The 14,983-nt window shown below is 40.6% G+C and overlaps 2 protein-coding genes across 4 annotated transcripts in view; both read left to right on the top strand.

Annotated features, from left to right (window-relative positions):
- The first annotated feature begins 345 nt into the window (after nucleotides 1–345).
- psmd2 (proteasome 26S subunit ubiquitin receptor, non-ATPase 2) lies at nucleotides 346–12,489 on the top strand. Its single transcript, XM_073483917.1, has 21 exons — nucleotides 346–538; nucleotides 1,686–1,742; nucleotides 1,846–2,010; nucleotides 2,786–2,907; nucleotides 3,504–3,728; nucleotides 3,850–4,008; nucleotides 4,514–4,658; nucleotides 5,676–5,736; nucleotides 5,951–6,097; nucleotides 6,268–6,374; nucleotides 6,734–6,861; nucleotides 7,012–7,099; nucleotides 7,188–7,350; nucleotides 7,578–7,679; nucleotides 8,257–8,408; nucleotides 8,531–8,614; nucleotides 9,102–9,270; nucleotides 9,965–10,059; nucleotides 10,159–10,285; nucleotides 10,432–10,550; nucleotides 11,700–12,489. Exons 1-21 carry the CDS (start codon nucleotides 416–418, stop codon nucleotides 11,880–11,882), a joined length of 2,721 nt encoding a protein of 906 aa, XP_073340018.1. The 5' UTR covers nucleotides 346–415; the 3' UTR covers nucleotides 11,883–12,489.
- A 1,464-nt stretch (nucleotides 12,490–13,953) lies between these two features.
- The window catches only part of LOC141008237 (eukaryotic translation initiation factor 4 gamma 1), a 42,108-nt gene continuing 41,078 nt past the window's right edge, over nucleotides 13,954–14,983 (top strand). For all 3 annotated transcript variants that reach the window (XM_073480503.1, XM_073480511.1, XM_073480519.1), the window contains exon 1: nucleotides 13,954–13,968. The gene's annotated coding sequence lies outside the window, so the exon portion shown is untranslated. The remainder of the gene's footprint in view (nucleotides 13,969–14,983) is intronic.

A 14,983-nucleotide genomic window follows, 5' to 3' on the forward strand; every position in this document is an offset into this window, starting at 1 on the left:
ATATATGTATAACTCAAGTGAAAATGGTCTATAAGTTATATTATTAATATGTATTTGTCGAAAATGCTTAAAATCGATCGAAACAACTTGTATTGAATGAGTGTAAGTCGCAATACAGCGTGTTTTATGGCTTCAAATATGTCACTCAAAATGTGGATGCTTGTAAATACTACTAAATAGCAATAAAAATCATAGTTTTTCCACGGGGCGTTTGGCTGCTTTTGTTTCCTGTTCACCGTAAAGTTGTCACTCGAAGTTCCCGTGTATTTCCGGGACCTGAAGTACCCCTAAACAAGCATGTGAAATGTCCACCAGCAGGGGCGGTAAAGAGAAATCACAACACGCCGTCTGTGCCGAAGAAGAAGCACTCCCTCTCAGTTCCGTTTGCTAGCCGACAGTTCACAGAGCCGCAGCTATGGAGGAGGCAAAAAACAAAGAGAAAAAGCAGCCCGAAAAGACCGATGAGAAGGACAAGGACAAGGAAAAGGGGCAGCAGCCCTCGGGGAAGGATAAGGATAAGAAAGAGGAGCAAGAATTGGTACGTTTTGGTATTTTCCTCATTCAAATGTGTGGCAACCAGCGTTACAGGCAGACGTGTTATTTTGCCTTAGTCACTGCCGCTTTGACAACATGGTTGAGCAGGCCGAAGTCGTTGCCACTCAAGGTAGATGACTGACAGGCTCCCCGTTACTATAAACCCATTTCTCAAATAAAGCACACTCGCTTTGAGTTGTTGGAATTTCGTGATTCTTAGAAATTGTACAGCTGAAGTGACCCAGTTAGCTTTTAACTTTAGCCTAGCCTAGCGCAGCCGGTAGGCTAATGTTAGCTTCCCAGTCGTTATGTTGCTTCCCTGTCTGTAGTGTCATCGCCGTTAGCTTCTCTCACTGAAGTGCTAGCATGTTCAGCTAGCCAGGTTTACCCTGTGGCAACGTACCGTATGACACAGCAGCTAACTTGAAGACAAATGAAGTCTCACACCACATAGTATTACTTATTCTGCATCTCACTTACTGTTACAACAGACTGGCTTGGTAGTTTAGCTTGTAGTAGTCTGTAGCCAACGCTGGCCAGATTGTTTTGTTCCGTTTAGTTAGTGGCTAGCATGACTTATATAAACAATAAACCATAAGTATGCTATACAGTAGCTCTAAATGCACCAAACAGATATGCACTGCTAAAAATATATATAACAGGACTTTTTCATGGTTTCGCGTTAAAGTTGCTAGTAAACTTGAAAGATGCATCACTGACAAAGTTTAGTGTCATGTAAGTGGTGGCTAGTGCTAAACCTTCATCCTTAGTGTGCATGCCAATTCACAAACAGCACTTTATGTCAGGCATCTACAAGATCATTAATCAATATTCTGTATCTGTCACTATGGGTACCTGATTTACAGCAAGTATTCAAAGCAATATTATAATGTACTATACTGTTAGGCAGCAGCTGCAGCATTAATCAGGTTGTTGGCAGTTTAAGGTTTTGGTTAGTTTTGAGATGAAAGCATTAGTAAACAAATGTTAAGTCCATCATCACATTATCGACATAAAACTGCAATCTTCTCTCTCCTCTTTAAGACCATGTGCAGTAGTGACAAATAAACCCTTGTTTTTTTTTTTTTACATTTGCAAGATTTTGTTGTCAATAACAGATTATGCTGTTCTCTTCTTTCACTACGTCTCAGTCAGAGGAAGACAAGCAGTTACAGGAGGACCTGGAGATGATGGTGGAGAGATTGGGTGTAAGTATAAGAGCTATTTTTTTTTTAAACAACAGCTCCTGTGTGTTAGGGAGTACAAGTCCCCACCAAGCTAAAAACCTCACATGTTTCTACACATCTGCAGGAGAAGAACACAGAGTTGTACCGTCCTGCGTTGGAAGAGCTACGCAGACTAATCCGCTCCTCAACCACCTCCATGACCTCCGTACCCAAACCCCTCAAATTCCTGCGTCCACACTATGGCAAGCTCAAAGAGATCTATGACGGCATGGCTCCTGGAGAAAACAAGGTGAGATTCTGCTGTGCTGCCACAAAATGAGGAAATTTATATACGGGCACATTTTTTGCCCAACTTTCAGTAGAATCACCAGATGAAATATGGTGCATATTTCCTTGAAACACAAAGAAATGCAGACTGATGTGTATGGCAATCCTGACTCCCAATTATTAAAGAAAAAAATAAAGGGTTCTAAAGGGGGATGCAGATATGTAGAGTAGAAGCTTCACATTGAAGCCATTTTTTCTGGCAATCCATATCTTGAATATTTTCTGTGTGTAGCAGTCACCTGTACTGTGTTTTTCCTCAGGATTAAACAAACTGATTTTTATGCATGGTGTTTGTAGTATTCACATCATATTGTCATAAATTTACTGACTAATATCTGACTTTTAAAACATTTTATTTTATTCATTTTTATTTAAAACTGTTACTTTTTTTCCCCAAAACAGTGATGTTAAAACCAATGCAGATATTTATGAACTACAGCTGCAGCTATCAATTATTTTCAATATCAATTAGTCCACCACTTATTTTCTTGACTTTCTAAACAATTAATTGTTCTGTAAAAACGACAATGTCAAAATTTAACATCGTCATTTATGAGAGGCCAAAGTGAGGTCTTTTTTTGTCCACCTTTTCAAAACAATAAGATATTTAGTGTATTTTAATGTAAGTCTGGGAAAAGCTGCAAATCCTCATATTTAGGCTCTGGTACCAACAAATGTTCAGCTTTCTTGTTTGAAAACAGCCAAAGTTCAAACATGTATGGTGTTTTTAATTGCAGCGTTTCTGTGCTGACGTGGTGTCAGTCCTGGCCATGACCATGAGCGGTGAGAGAGAGTGTCTGAAGTACCGTCTGCTGGGCTCTCAGGAAGAGCTGGCCTCCTGGGGACATGAATATGTCAGGTAAGACACGACTCTGCATCATCAGCTGATACATTCAATTTGTCATTGTTGGAGAAGCGGCATTGTAAACAGACAAAATGCTGAGATTATTTGCTGGTATTTTTGTATGTGGTGTGTGTCACATTTACATTAAAAACATCCTACTCAAGGATTAGCTGTCAATTGCTATCACATTCTGTCCTCAAGTTTTATTAAAAATTAAGCTGTTCCAATATTATAAGCCCTTACAGTAGTTGATGTCCATTAAGCATGAAATTATGTTTCAGCTTTTCATAAAGACAAGTGGAAGAAGCCTCTGAGAAATGACACTGAGAAATGAAAACTATACAGACAGAAGCGGGGGTTGTCATGGCAAATTAATTGTACTGGAAATGGAGAGTGATGCCATTCCCTCCACTGACTATTGGTGTACAATGTCACCATAAGACCTATTGTTAGTGTAAAGTATGGGCTCACTCAAAGGTCACCCCATGAATAAGAAAATTATGTACATGACTGAATTGGCAGAGAAAGCGTTTATACAGACACTGGGCAGATGATGGGATTAAAAACAGGAAATTTGAATATCCAGTACCTTTCTTTCTGACATCTTCCAGGCACCTGGCCGGTGAGGTGGCTAAGGAGTGGCAGGAGGTGGAGGAGAATGACAAGACACAGCAGGAGACTCTGCTAAAACTAGTGAAAGAGATTGTGCCCTACAACATGGCCCACAATGCCGAGCATGAGGCCTGCGACCTGCTGATGGAGATCGAGAGACTGGAAATGCTGGAGGACTACATTGATGAAAACGCCTACGGCAAAGTCTGCCTGTACCTCACTAGGTATGTTCAGGTTGAATATTTTGCAAATAAGACACCAACACTATTATTTAGCATGTTGTACACATGTAGATACTTGAAATATGTCCTTTTCATCTCTTAACCTTCTGCTACTGTCCTCCAGCTGCGTGAGTTACGTTCCTGAGCCAGAAAACTCTGCACTGCTGAGATGTGCCCTGAAAATCTTCAGGAAGTTCAACCGTTACCCAGAAGCCCTGCGCCTGGCCCTGATGCTCAACGATGTGGAGCTAGTGGAAAACATCTTCACATCCTGTAAAGACATGTAAGGACTAAATAAACAGTACTTTTAGAACAGACAAGAAGGCCAAGGTAATAGTGGCCAGATCCCTTTGTAACATACTTCTGATACAAATTTAAGGGGACAAAATCTGCAGTACTTTTGGTGCAAAAACTCATTTCAAACTTAAGCTGAAGAGCGTAAGAGGCTTCAGCAGTCAGAGTTAGTCAAATCAAGTGAGTAGCTTTCAGGATAACAGTCTTCAGAGTATGAATTTTTATCTCTCCTCCACAGCTCAGCAAAGAAACATTGTCCAAGGAAATAAAAAGAAGGAATTTTGTTTCAAAGCAACTGCAACTTTGGAACGGGATTTAAATAATCCTGAAGCCTCAAAATGGCTTCAGCTAAAGTTTGGAATGTATTTTAGCACAGAGCCAGTACTGTAGATTTTATCCCCCATCTCTTCCATCAAAAGTGATGTTAGGTAATGGAAGGCCTGCTGTGTCATCTTGGTTGATGTATGAAGAAACAAACTCTTGGTCCCTTGCAGAGTTATCCAGAAGCAGATGGCCTTCATGCTGGGTCGTCATGGCATGTTCCTGGAGCTCAATGAGGACGTAGAGGACTACGAGGACTTGACAGAGATCATGTCCAACGTGCAGCTCAACAGCAACTTCTTGGCCCTGGCCAGAGAGGTAAGAGACATGTAGGACATCTGAGACAAAACCTTTAACTTTTTACTCTCAAGGCATGTTGGGAATTTTCTGCATTTAAAAGTTATTTACCACCCTATAAAGTGGTACATTTCTATGTTCTCAAAAATTCAGACAAACTCAAAGCTGGATTCATGTTTGTCAAGCTTGGCTGCTGATAAGAAACTTCTCGGGCTGTGTATCACAAAGGTCTCAGATAATGGATTGCGACAGCATCAAAAAGCGCAGAATTAAAAGAAAAAATAATTTTGGACTTCTGTCGAGCAATCCAGTGGGTAACTTAACAATCAACAGCTTGAAGGCTTGGACTGTAATCAGCTGCAGACACGTGATACATACAGTTTATCACAGAGTTATTTCGTGCCATAGAATATAGATATGCAAATTATTTTTGTTACTATCTAGGCGAACTCTGTGTATACCGAATGGTCAATTAAATGTGCAACCCCTTGTTAACCATAACAATGTGTGTTGTATGATTTGTGAACGTGAAATAGTTTGACCAGTGTGTAGAGCAGAGAACAAATGTAAAACTAGAATAGACTTGAGAGTGTTTTATTCTGAAAAATAACCGGATGTTGTGATTTGTTTCGGTGTCTGACTTCCTGTCTGCTCTGTGCTGAATTCGGCTGAATTGATGTGCCGTGCGCCGGCATCCGGCAAAAATAGAAGCCTTGCGTATCTGCTAGGGAAGGGTCCGGACTGCCGGAGCTGCAGTGGAAGTACACACATAGACTAGAGTGAAACCCATCAGCTCTGCTGCCGTGGCAGATCGGAGGCGCTTCTGCTGGAATTTAGGGATAAGACTGAAAAGATTACCAGTGGAGGAGGTGACAAGTGAATGGAGGCGGCATGAATTAAAGCTGATGGCACAACATGATTTGTATCACTAGGAACTGAGAGGGAGGGGTGGCACTGCAAAAAAAAAAATGGTGTATGGTTCATGGAAAGGGATTTAATTTCACCTTTTGTTAATAACACACGTCTTGTCCTCCTCAGTTGGACATCATGGAACCCAAAGTGCCTGATGACATCTACAAAACACACCTGGAAAACAACAGTGAGTCCATATCCACAATTTGTGTATGTTCAGTTAGGTATTGGTCTGTGACAGAGACATAACTCTGTCTAAATCAGTCTACATAAAGACAATATGTACTGTAAATTAAGGATGGCTGTTGTATTTCGTGATTTGCAGGCTGAAGTGACTGAAAATACATTTTGTGTATTGATTGTTCATTGGTTTTGCATGACCTCTGTGCTGTATGTGATAGGGTTTGGAGGCAGTGGCTCCCAGGTGGACTCAGCTCGCATGAACTTGGCCTCTTCCTTCGTGAATGGCTTTGTCAACGCAGCTTTTGGACAGGACAAGCTGCTCACAGACGATGGCAACAAATGGTTGTACAAGAACAAAGACCATGGTAAAAGAACATCCAGTACTCTCACATACAGTAGTAGCTGTAGTACTCAATAGGCTTTGTAGCCATATTACTTACTGAACTTTTCTTATCTGATATATCGACACCCTCGTATTCACAATGATTTCTGATTGTGATTGTTCAGTGACTAAAGATGATGTTTATGTCCTCAGGTATGTTGAGTGCAGCAGCCTCCCTGGGTATGATCCTGCTGTGGGATGTCGACGGTGGTCTGACCCAGATCGACAAATATCTATATTCCTCCGAGGACTACATCAAGGTAAACATCAGGCTAGGAAGTAGAGGAAACTTTCCCATAATATAGCTCATATATTACCATCACATAATATCACAACCTTTTTAAGGTGAGCCATCAAAAAATAAGTCTTGGCAGTTTTTTAATAAAGTCATCAGTCAAAGAAAGTCAGAACACATTCGCGTAAAGTTTGCATAATTATTTGTATTGACTTGAGTGCAACTCTGTTAGGATTGCTTCTTTATGGGGTGTTGAGTTTGGCTAAGCAGCCATTATCTATTTTATGATCATTCCTAGGGTTATTACCTAGGAGGAAAAACTGTTTCCTTGTTTATCATCTTGTTTTTCTTACACCTGCGTCATGTCTCTCTGTGTCTGTGCAGTCTGGTGCCCTCCTGGCCTGTGGCATTGTCAACTCAGGTGTGAGGAACGAGTGTGACCCAGCACTCGCCTTGCTGTCTGACTACGTCCTTCACAACAGCAACATCATGAGGATAGGAGCTATCTTTGGGTAAGGAGACTGTTCACATGAATAAAGTTAAACATTTGAGCATATGTACAGGGACATTTTTTAAATTACACAAAGACAGGCTGTTTAACACTTGAATCTCTCGTTTGGTTATCAATAAAGTGTTCGTAATCCTTGTGGTCCTGATTTCAGACTGGGCCTGGCCTATGCTGGCTCCAACAGAGAAGATGTCCTTTCTCTGCTACTCCCTGTCATGGGAGACTCCAAATCCAGCATGGAGGTATGGATGAGTGTTTTGTTTTAAGCGTAGTCTCACTCTACATATGTCTGGTTTAGCAACATTTGAGTGTTTTGTTTTTAATCTCCAGGTGGTTGGAGTGACGGCGTTGGCGTGCGGTATGATCGCAGTAGGATCTTGTAACGGAGACGTGACCTCCACCATCGTCCAGACCATCATGGAGAAGAACGAACAGGAGCTGAAGGACTCGTATGCCCGCTGGTTGCCTTTAGGCTTGGGACTCAACCATCTGGGTAAACATTGGCATTCACAGGCCTCAGAGTGACTAACTATGATATTAACATAATGACTAGATATTCTTTAAACTGGTGAAAAACAAAGTAGTATGTGGTGTCTGACAGCTTTTTCCTCAACCTCAAGATATATTTTAGAGGTCAGATCCATTACCACTGCATAATTTCTGTCCTTCTCTTGTGATTAAGCTGCTGTAACCGTTCTGTTGGTTATTCTCTGTCTATAGGGAAAGGAGAGGCGATTGAGACAACCCTGGCAGCTCTACAGGTCGTACCTGAACCTTTCCGCAGCTTTGCCAACACACTAGTGGATATCTGTGCATACGCAGGTCAGTCTCATAATACCATCTTCCAGTCATTGCAAAATTAGTTTGTTTTCTACTTGTGCAGAGAGCCGTTACGCGATCTCTGCATGGACTCTGGGGTGTCTACATATCCTTTTAAAAAGTCTTAAATTCAGTTTTATAAATATTGGGCCTTTTAAAGGCCACCTCTTGAATTCATACTTCAAAGAAATACGTAGCAGTATGTCACCAAAGTAACTGCTAATATATATAAACCTAATATTGTCCTCTCACTATACTTGCACTTACCTGTTTGCAAAATGTAGATTAACCTAACTAACTCAAATAACCATATTCCTACATAAAACCTCCATCTGCACAGGATTAATACCACCTACCTTTATACTTACCTGCAATGGTTAAATAAGAAATATTTGGTTAAAAAATCATTTTGAAAAGATCTTAAAAAATAAATGTAAATGTCTTGAGACGTTTAGACACCCTGGTATCAATGTAAGCCAACCAAACATCTGCCTTTAGTGCAAACGTTGGCTGGTTTTAATCTTCGCATCTCCAAAACGGTCTTAACTCACTGGAACAATTCGCCTCGTCTCCATTTCAGGTTCTGGAAATGTGCTGAAGGTGCAGCAGCTTCTCCATATCTGCAGTGAGCACTACGAAGCCAAGGAGAAGGAAAAGGAGGAGGACAAGGACAAGAAGGATAAGAAGGACAAAGATAAGAAGGAGACTGCTGCTGACATGGGCTCCCACCAGGTAAGGACTAAATAATTACCACTAATAACTTTTCCTTTTTCAGCTATATTATGGATGCTTGTGAAGTTTTTGTGTTGTGGAGAAAAAAGAAGAAATGGTTGTCTGTTATGTTCTACTCTCAGGGTGTAGCTGTTCTTGGTATTGCCCTTATTGCCATGGGGGAGGAGATTGGTTCTGAAATGGCACTGCGAACATTTGGACACCTGGTTAGTAGCACAGCTTACTGTCAGCTTTCTGTTCTTGTTTGTTCTTTTGTTTACTTTTACTGAATATGTTATTGTTCTCCACCTCTCATTTCTTATTCTTTTGATCTACATAACATTTTTTTATTCCAATGTCTGTTCAAAAAGACACTGTGAAAGTGAGAGCAACAGTGCTTTCATATTTTCAGACCTCAGCTTCTGTCCATTGTTTGTGTTGTTTCTTCTGATGCAAGTTACTTCATCTCTGCTTTTGATCCTACTCCATATATTGTTCTTCTGTCTTTACTTTTAGAATCTGGCATTAGTTGCTCTGTTCGTACTTAAAATAAGATCATGGCACAACAAGTTCCTTCTTGTCAGTTATATACTGGGATGTGACAGCTATATAGGCGTTTAGAATAATGGGAGCCAGATTGTTATTCCTCTCTTGGTCTTTGTGTGTATTTACGTGTTTTAACCTCTCTTATTTTCTCTGTAATTATATCATCAGCTGCGTTATGGCGAGCCCACCCTGAGGCGAGCGGTGCCACTTGCCCTGGCTCTCATTTCTGTGTCCAACCCTCGTTTGAACATCTTGGACACCCTCAGCAAGTTTTCTCACGATGCTGACCCAGAGGTGTCCCACAACTCCATCTTTGCCATGGGCATGGTGGGCAGTGGTAAGTCTGGTTATAAGCATTACATTTAACAATGTTAACTGTGCGTTAATGGCTGCGACATTAAAATCGTGTGGTTGTTTCAGAATTCTTGACTTGGGTGCTTTAATGCACAGTAGTACTAATTAGATGTAATAGTTACTAATAATGACTTATCTTGGCTTTATTTTTTTTTTTCATGTTTTTTAAATAAATTTGCAAAACACATTCATTTTGATGCAACATTGGACAATAGAAAAAAACAAAATAAAGCCTTATCTGTTTAATGTTAATACCTACTAGTTTTTCGTATTTTGAGTACAAACAGATACGTTGCTCAGAGTGTCTCAGAGTTATGCCATTATAACCATAAACCAATATAATACATTATCTGCTATAACTTCTGGTCATGTTAGAATTGCTGTGAATATTACCGTTTCATAATGGTTATTAATTTTACATAGAGGTTCGGTGTGCTGAAAGTTTGAAACTCTGCAAATTGAAAATGTTTGAATGACAAATGTGTCAGTCCTCATCAGAATGCATCAGTGTCTTATAAATAAAAGCTGACCCCACTAAAATAGCATTGAGCTACTTGAAGGTGTAAGTTGTGTATCATTTTCAATGATGCACAAGGCCACCGCCTTGTCTGGGAGTGCGTCCAATGTTAACTTCCTCGATATATTTAACATCCTCTTCGTTTTTTCCATTTCCTCAGGCACAAATAACGCCCGCCTGGCTGCAATGCTACGGCAGCTGGCCCAGTATCACGCCAAAGACCCTAACAATCTCTTCATGGTCCGACTGGCTCAGGTAGGCGGCCACACAAAAGGCACTGTGTACCAGACACCAGTGAACCTTTGGGTAAGTGTATGAGCTACTATTGACTCTGTGCTGTTTGTGCTTCCACAGGGTCTGACTCACCTGGGCAAAGGCACACTGACACTCTGTCCCTACCATAGCGACAGGCAGCTGATGAGTCAGGTCGCCGTGGCTGGACTGCTCACAGTGCTTGTTTCCTTCCTTGACGTCAAGAACAGTAAGTTAATTGTTAATTTTAGCCTCAGCTCTCAGCTTCCACAAACACTTCAACTTGTCAGTTTCTGTTTTGATATTTGAAGGTTTTTTTCTGTCAGTGATGTCTCTGTGTTCATATTCTCCCTGTGTTCACTGTGTGCGTTACAGTAATCCTGGGGAAATCTCACTACATTCTCTACGGCCTGGTAGCAGCCATGCAGCCACGTATGCTGGTCACCTTCGATGAGGAGCTACGGCCACTGCCTGTGTCTGTCAGAGTTGGACAGGTGAAGCCTAGAATTATTATTATTAGCAGAATTAGTCCAGCAGGCATATTTGTAGAAATTCTGCTTTGTCCAATTATTATATATTGACAGGTATTTGAGTCAAAGGAAAACTGTATATATCTTAAAAGTTATTGCTCTCCTAGACTTACAAATGTTAAGGGAATATTTTAGTTAAGTTTTACAGATTAAAAAATTTAAGCTTTAAACAGAACGTTAGATATTTAAACTTAGTTGTCAAAGTGGGTACTTAGGTAAGTGTTGGCTTTTTTAATGATTTGCCTTTTTTATAACTGTCGCTATAATAAAGGCTTTTTTATATATTTTAATATGTTTTACACATGTAAAACATATTAAAGGAGTGCCTGGATTGCCTTCTAGTTTTTAAAGAACTCTTTTTCCAATTTTTTTCAAGTGCACCAGACACAGTGTGTAATCTACATTTTACTACACAGAGCAACCATCTAATTTTCTTGAACTTGCTTGACTCTAAAAGGAATAGTTTAACATTTTGGGACCTTTGCTTTCTGACTGAGAATAAGATGAGAAGATTGATACCACTTTCATGTCTGAAATGTGTTGCAAGTTAGCTTAGCAAAGACTGGGAAACGGTTAGCTTTGATCTTTCCAAAGGTAACAACGTCTACCTAAAAGGACCTCTAATGCTCACTGATCCATGCTTAGTAATTCCCCTCAGAATAAATAAAGTGCTATCTCATCTCATCCTAACACGTTATATCTTGTCGTCACTATTATGTTGCTAGGCAACTAACAGACTACAGGAAGTCACAGGTTACCGGCTCAAGAAACAGGCACATAACCCTGTAAAGCCACAACTTGTAGTTATTTTTTCATAGTTTTTGTATGGCTTAAACAAATATTTTGATTGGACAGAGCCTGCCTCCAGTCGCCAAGCTAATAGTCTCCTAGCTGTAGCTTCACATTTAACAGGAAATATAAAGTGGTATCAGTTCTCCAAATGAGCAGATTTCCCTAAATGTATTTTTAATTGTTTGAGGACATTGATGTGTAGACAAACATCCAACACGTGTTTTCAGTCAAAAATAAATACGTTGTTGAGAAATTAGAGAATTTGATCAGCAACCAAAATCCAAGAATTTAGCTCTGACTGTTTCCTTCATCTGTCTACAGGCTGTGGATGTCGTGGGCCAGGCGGGTAAGCCAAAGGCCATCACAGGTTTCCAGACCCACACCACACCGGTTTTGCTGGCTCATGGAGAGAGGGCCGAGCTGGCCACAGAGGAGTACCTCCCCGTCACCCCCATCCTGGAAGGCTTTGTTATCCTCCGCAAGAATCCCAACTATGAAACCTAGACTGCCCCCCTGCAAAAAATAACCCATTCTCATCGGCATTTGCCTCTTGCTCTGTGTAAAAGGATAGCCCTCCATGGCTCTTGGCAGTTGTTATATTAAGTAGTTTATTGCGTGGCTGAAAAGAGCAAGGCAGGCCTATCCTTCCTCTCTGAGTCTTCTCACCGTCACCATTTGTGGCCCAGCTCCAGCAGTCATTAAAAATGGATGGTTTGGGTCTGGTTAATTGGATTGAGATGACACAGGGAGGGTCAAACTGGGACCTCATTCTCTCTACATAGATGGTTTCCTCATGTTATAATTTTAATCCATCAATCCCACATGCGCTGAACAAGCTGTTAAACTGACCCGGGGCCCGTTCAAAAGTGGGAACTGTTCACTTCTGTATATTTCATCAGTAAATGAATAACAACTGCTCAGTCCACATCAGTTTTCAAATGTGTTTTTCCCCACAGCTTACATTCTTGGTCCTCTTTTGTAATTAGAGCATTTAAAAGTATGTACTCTTCATCACGTTTTTTTTCTTCTGTTTTGTTTTCTTTGGTTTTGTTACAGTAATGTAAAAGGTTGATCCAAAATAAAAACTCAGATCCACATGGTGGAAATGCGAGTGCTGTGTGTTGTGTTGTCCATTTAGATTCAAAGCACTGTATGTCATGGCTGGCTTATAATATAAAAGATTAATTCATTTCAAAAAGTGAAACCTTCATATATTCTAGATTCATTACACATAAAGTGAAAAACTTCAAGCCTTTTTTAAATTTAATCTAGATGCTTACAGTTTACAGCCCATGAAAATCAAAAATCCAGTATCTCAAAATATTATAATATTACATGTAAGATCAATAAAAAAAAAAGGATTATAATACAGAAATGTCAACCTGAAAAGTATGTGTGGCTTTCAGCTCGTCCACAGTAATAACATTAGTTATAACACATTAGTAATAACAACCAGTTACTAGTCCTGCTGGAAAAGCAGGACTAGTAACTGGTTTGCTGACCATGAGGAAGATGACAGACACCGCACCCAACTGCAGACGAGCTGAAGGCTGCTATCGAAGCAACCTGGGCCACCATAACACCTGAGCAGTGCCACAGGCTGATCGCCTCCGTGCCATGCCGCACTGATGCAGTAATTTGTGCAAAAGGAGCCCCAACCAAGTACTGAGTACATACATGAAAATACTTTTCAGAAGGTCAACATTCTGTATTATAAATCTTTTTTTTGATTTATGTAATAATGTAATATTTTGAGATACTGGATTTGTGGTTTTCACAAGCTGTAAGCTGTAATCATCAAAATGAAAACATAAAAAGTCTTGAAATGTTTCACTTTATGTGTAATGAATCTAGAATATGAAGGTTTCACTTTTTAGATTATTTTAGGGGGAAAATGAACTTTTCCATGATATTCTATGTTTTATAAATGCACCTGTCACAATACTGACAAGCACATTGATCACAGCTGAGCAGGCTGCAGGTTCTCCACCAGGAGGAGCTGTTCAGTCAACACCAGACACTTCTACGGACGCTTGGGGGAAAGACAAGTCTTAGTACCACACACACTTATGGGTATTCTATACAAACACACTATATATACACGTGTGTGTGTGTATTTATGGAGAAATCTGCAAAAGATACTATTAATGTACCTGAGTGTCTCTTTCTAAACCTCTAAGAAGGTGATGTAACGTATTTCCTCTGCATCCCTCTCCTGTGTATACATCTCCGTCATTTAAAATGAATTATAAAACTGTGTATCAATGGTCAATTTATAAATGATAACGAAGTTAACCTGAGGGGGAGATGGGCAGTCCTTATTTCTGTCAGCATAAGAATGGAAACTTATTTATTGAACGAAGTTGAAATGTCTTGGGTAACTATAGAAAATCAAAATGTATCTAGTTAAGCATGTATCTTAACGCAATAGGTGTGTACACACAGCATGGATGTGTGCAGACAGTCTTTACAGCCGAGATCACGATTGCTGGGAAAGTTTCACGTGATGGGATTTTGCCGGAATTACCTAGCTACCGGCTTCCGGGAAGGTTTTCCGTCCGTCCGGCTCTGCGGACTCAAGGAGAGAAAGGTAACGGCCGCGGTCCTGAGTTGAATTCTTATTTTAAATGCTCATATTTTCACAAAAGTGTCATGTTGCTGTTACACAGAGACTCCGGAAGGACCTCCACGTGTATGTGTCGCCTTTTAGCCTGGAGATATACGTAGCTGTGGTGACTTTCTTCAGTGGTTTCTGCTGAGTGCTGTCCCTGCTGTGTTTTCAGGGATTAGCTAGCTAGCTAGCTGGTTGCTAGCATTCAATGCTAATGCGACGTGGGTGTTCTTTCTTCACTTTAGCTAGTCCGGCTAGCAAGCTAATACTGTGATGGACTCAAAGATGAGTCCTTACTCCTGTGACGTTTGGAAACACAGTATATTGTGTGTAATGTACTAAGTATAGCAAGCGGCAGACCGACTGTCGCATCTCAATGTTGTCGTTTTCGCCCGTTAACGTAATTTATGCCGCTAGCTATCCAATCGTTTGCTAACTAGCCACACAGTGGGCTAAATAACTGGCAGTGGGATAAATCACTCTGGTTCTGTTGAAGCCGTGTATTGCCCTGGTGCCAGACTCCTAGCAGAAAGTGATGGGAACTTGTGTTTTCACATTTGTTAGCATGGCTGTGTAAGAAGTGGGATTGTAAACACATAGCAGACTGATAACTTGATACCTGAAACCATTTGATAGCCATGTAATGTTGGTGCCAGATATCTGAAACCATTTATGTTTGGCGGCAAAGCAATGGAAAGGTGCTTAAAAGATGTAGCTGTGAACAGTCAGCCTGTTGTTCATGCAGAAGGGTCTCTGTGTTCACGAGCCAAACACACGTCCCTCCTCTAGTTACCCAGACAACATAAAAATAGGCCTATGTGACAATATATGCTGTCATATATTAAGAAATGAGGAGAAGGAGGGTTTGGAGACTGATTTGACAGGACACTTGTTTTGAACTTTGAAGGCTGTGACATACTCGTTAGGGCCTTGCTGAGGTGGTTGACAGGTCGCTGTGCCTCCAGGTTAGCCGGTGTAATGGAAGCTATGCCAC

The sequence above is a fragment of the Pagrus major genome, chromosome 2 (genome assembly GCF_040436345.1).
Source record: "Pagrus major chromosome 2, Pma_NU_1.0".
NCBI lineage: Eukaryota > Metazoa > Chordata > Actinopteri > Spariformes > Sparidae > Pagrus > Pagrus major.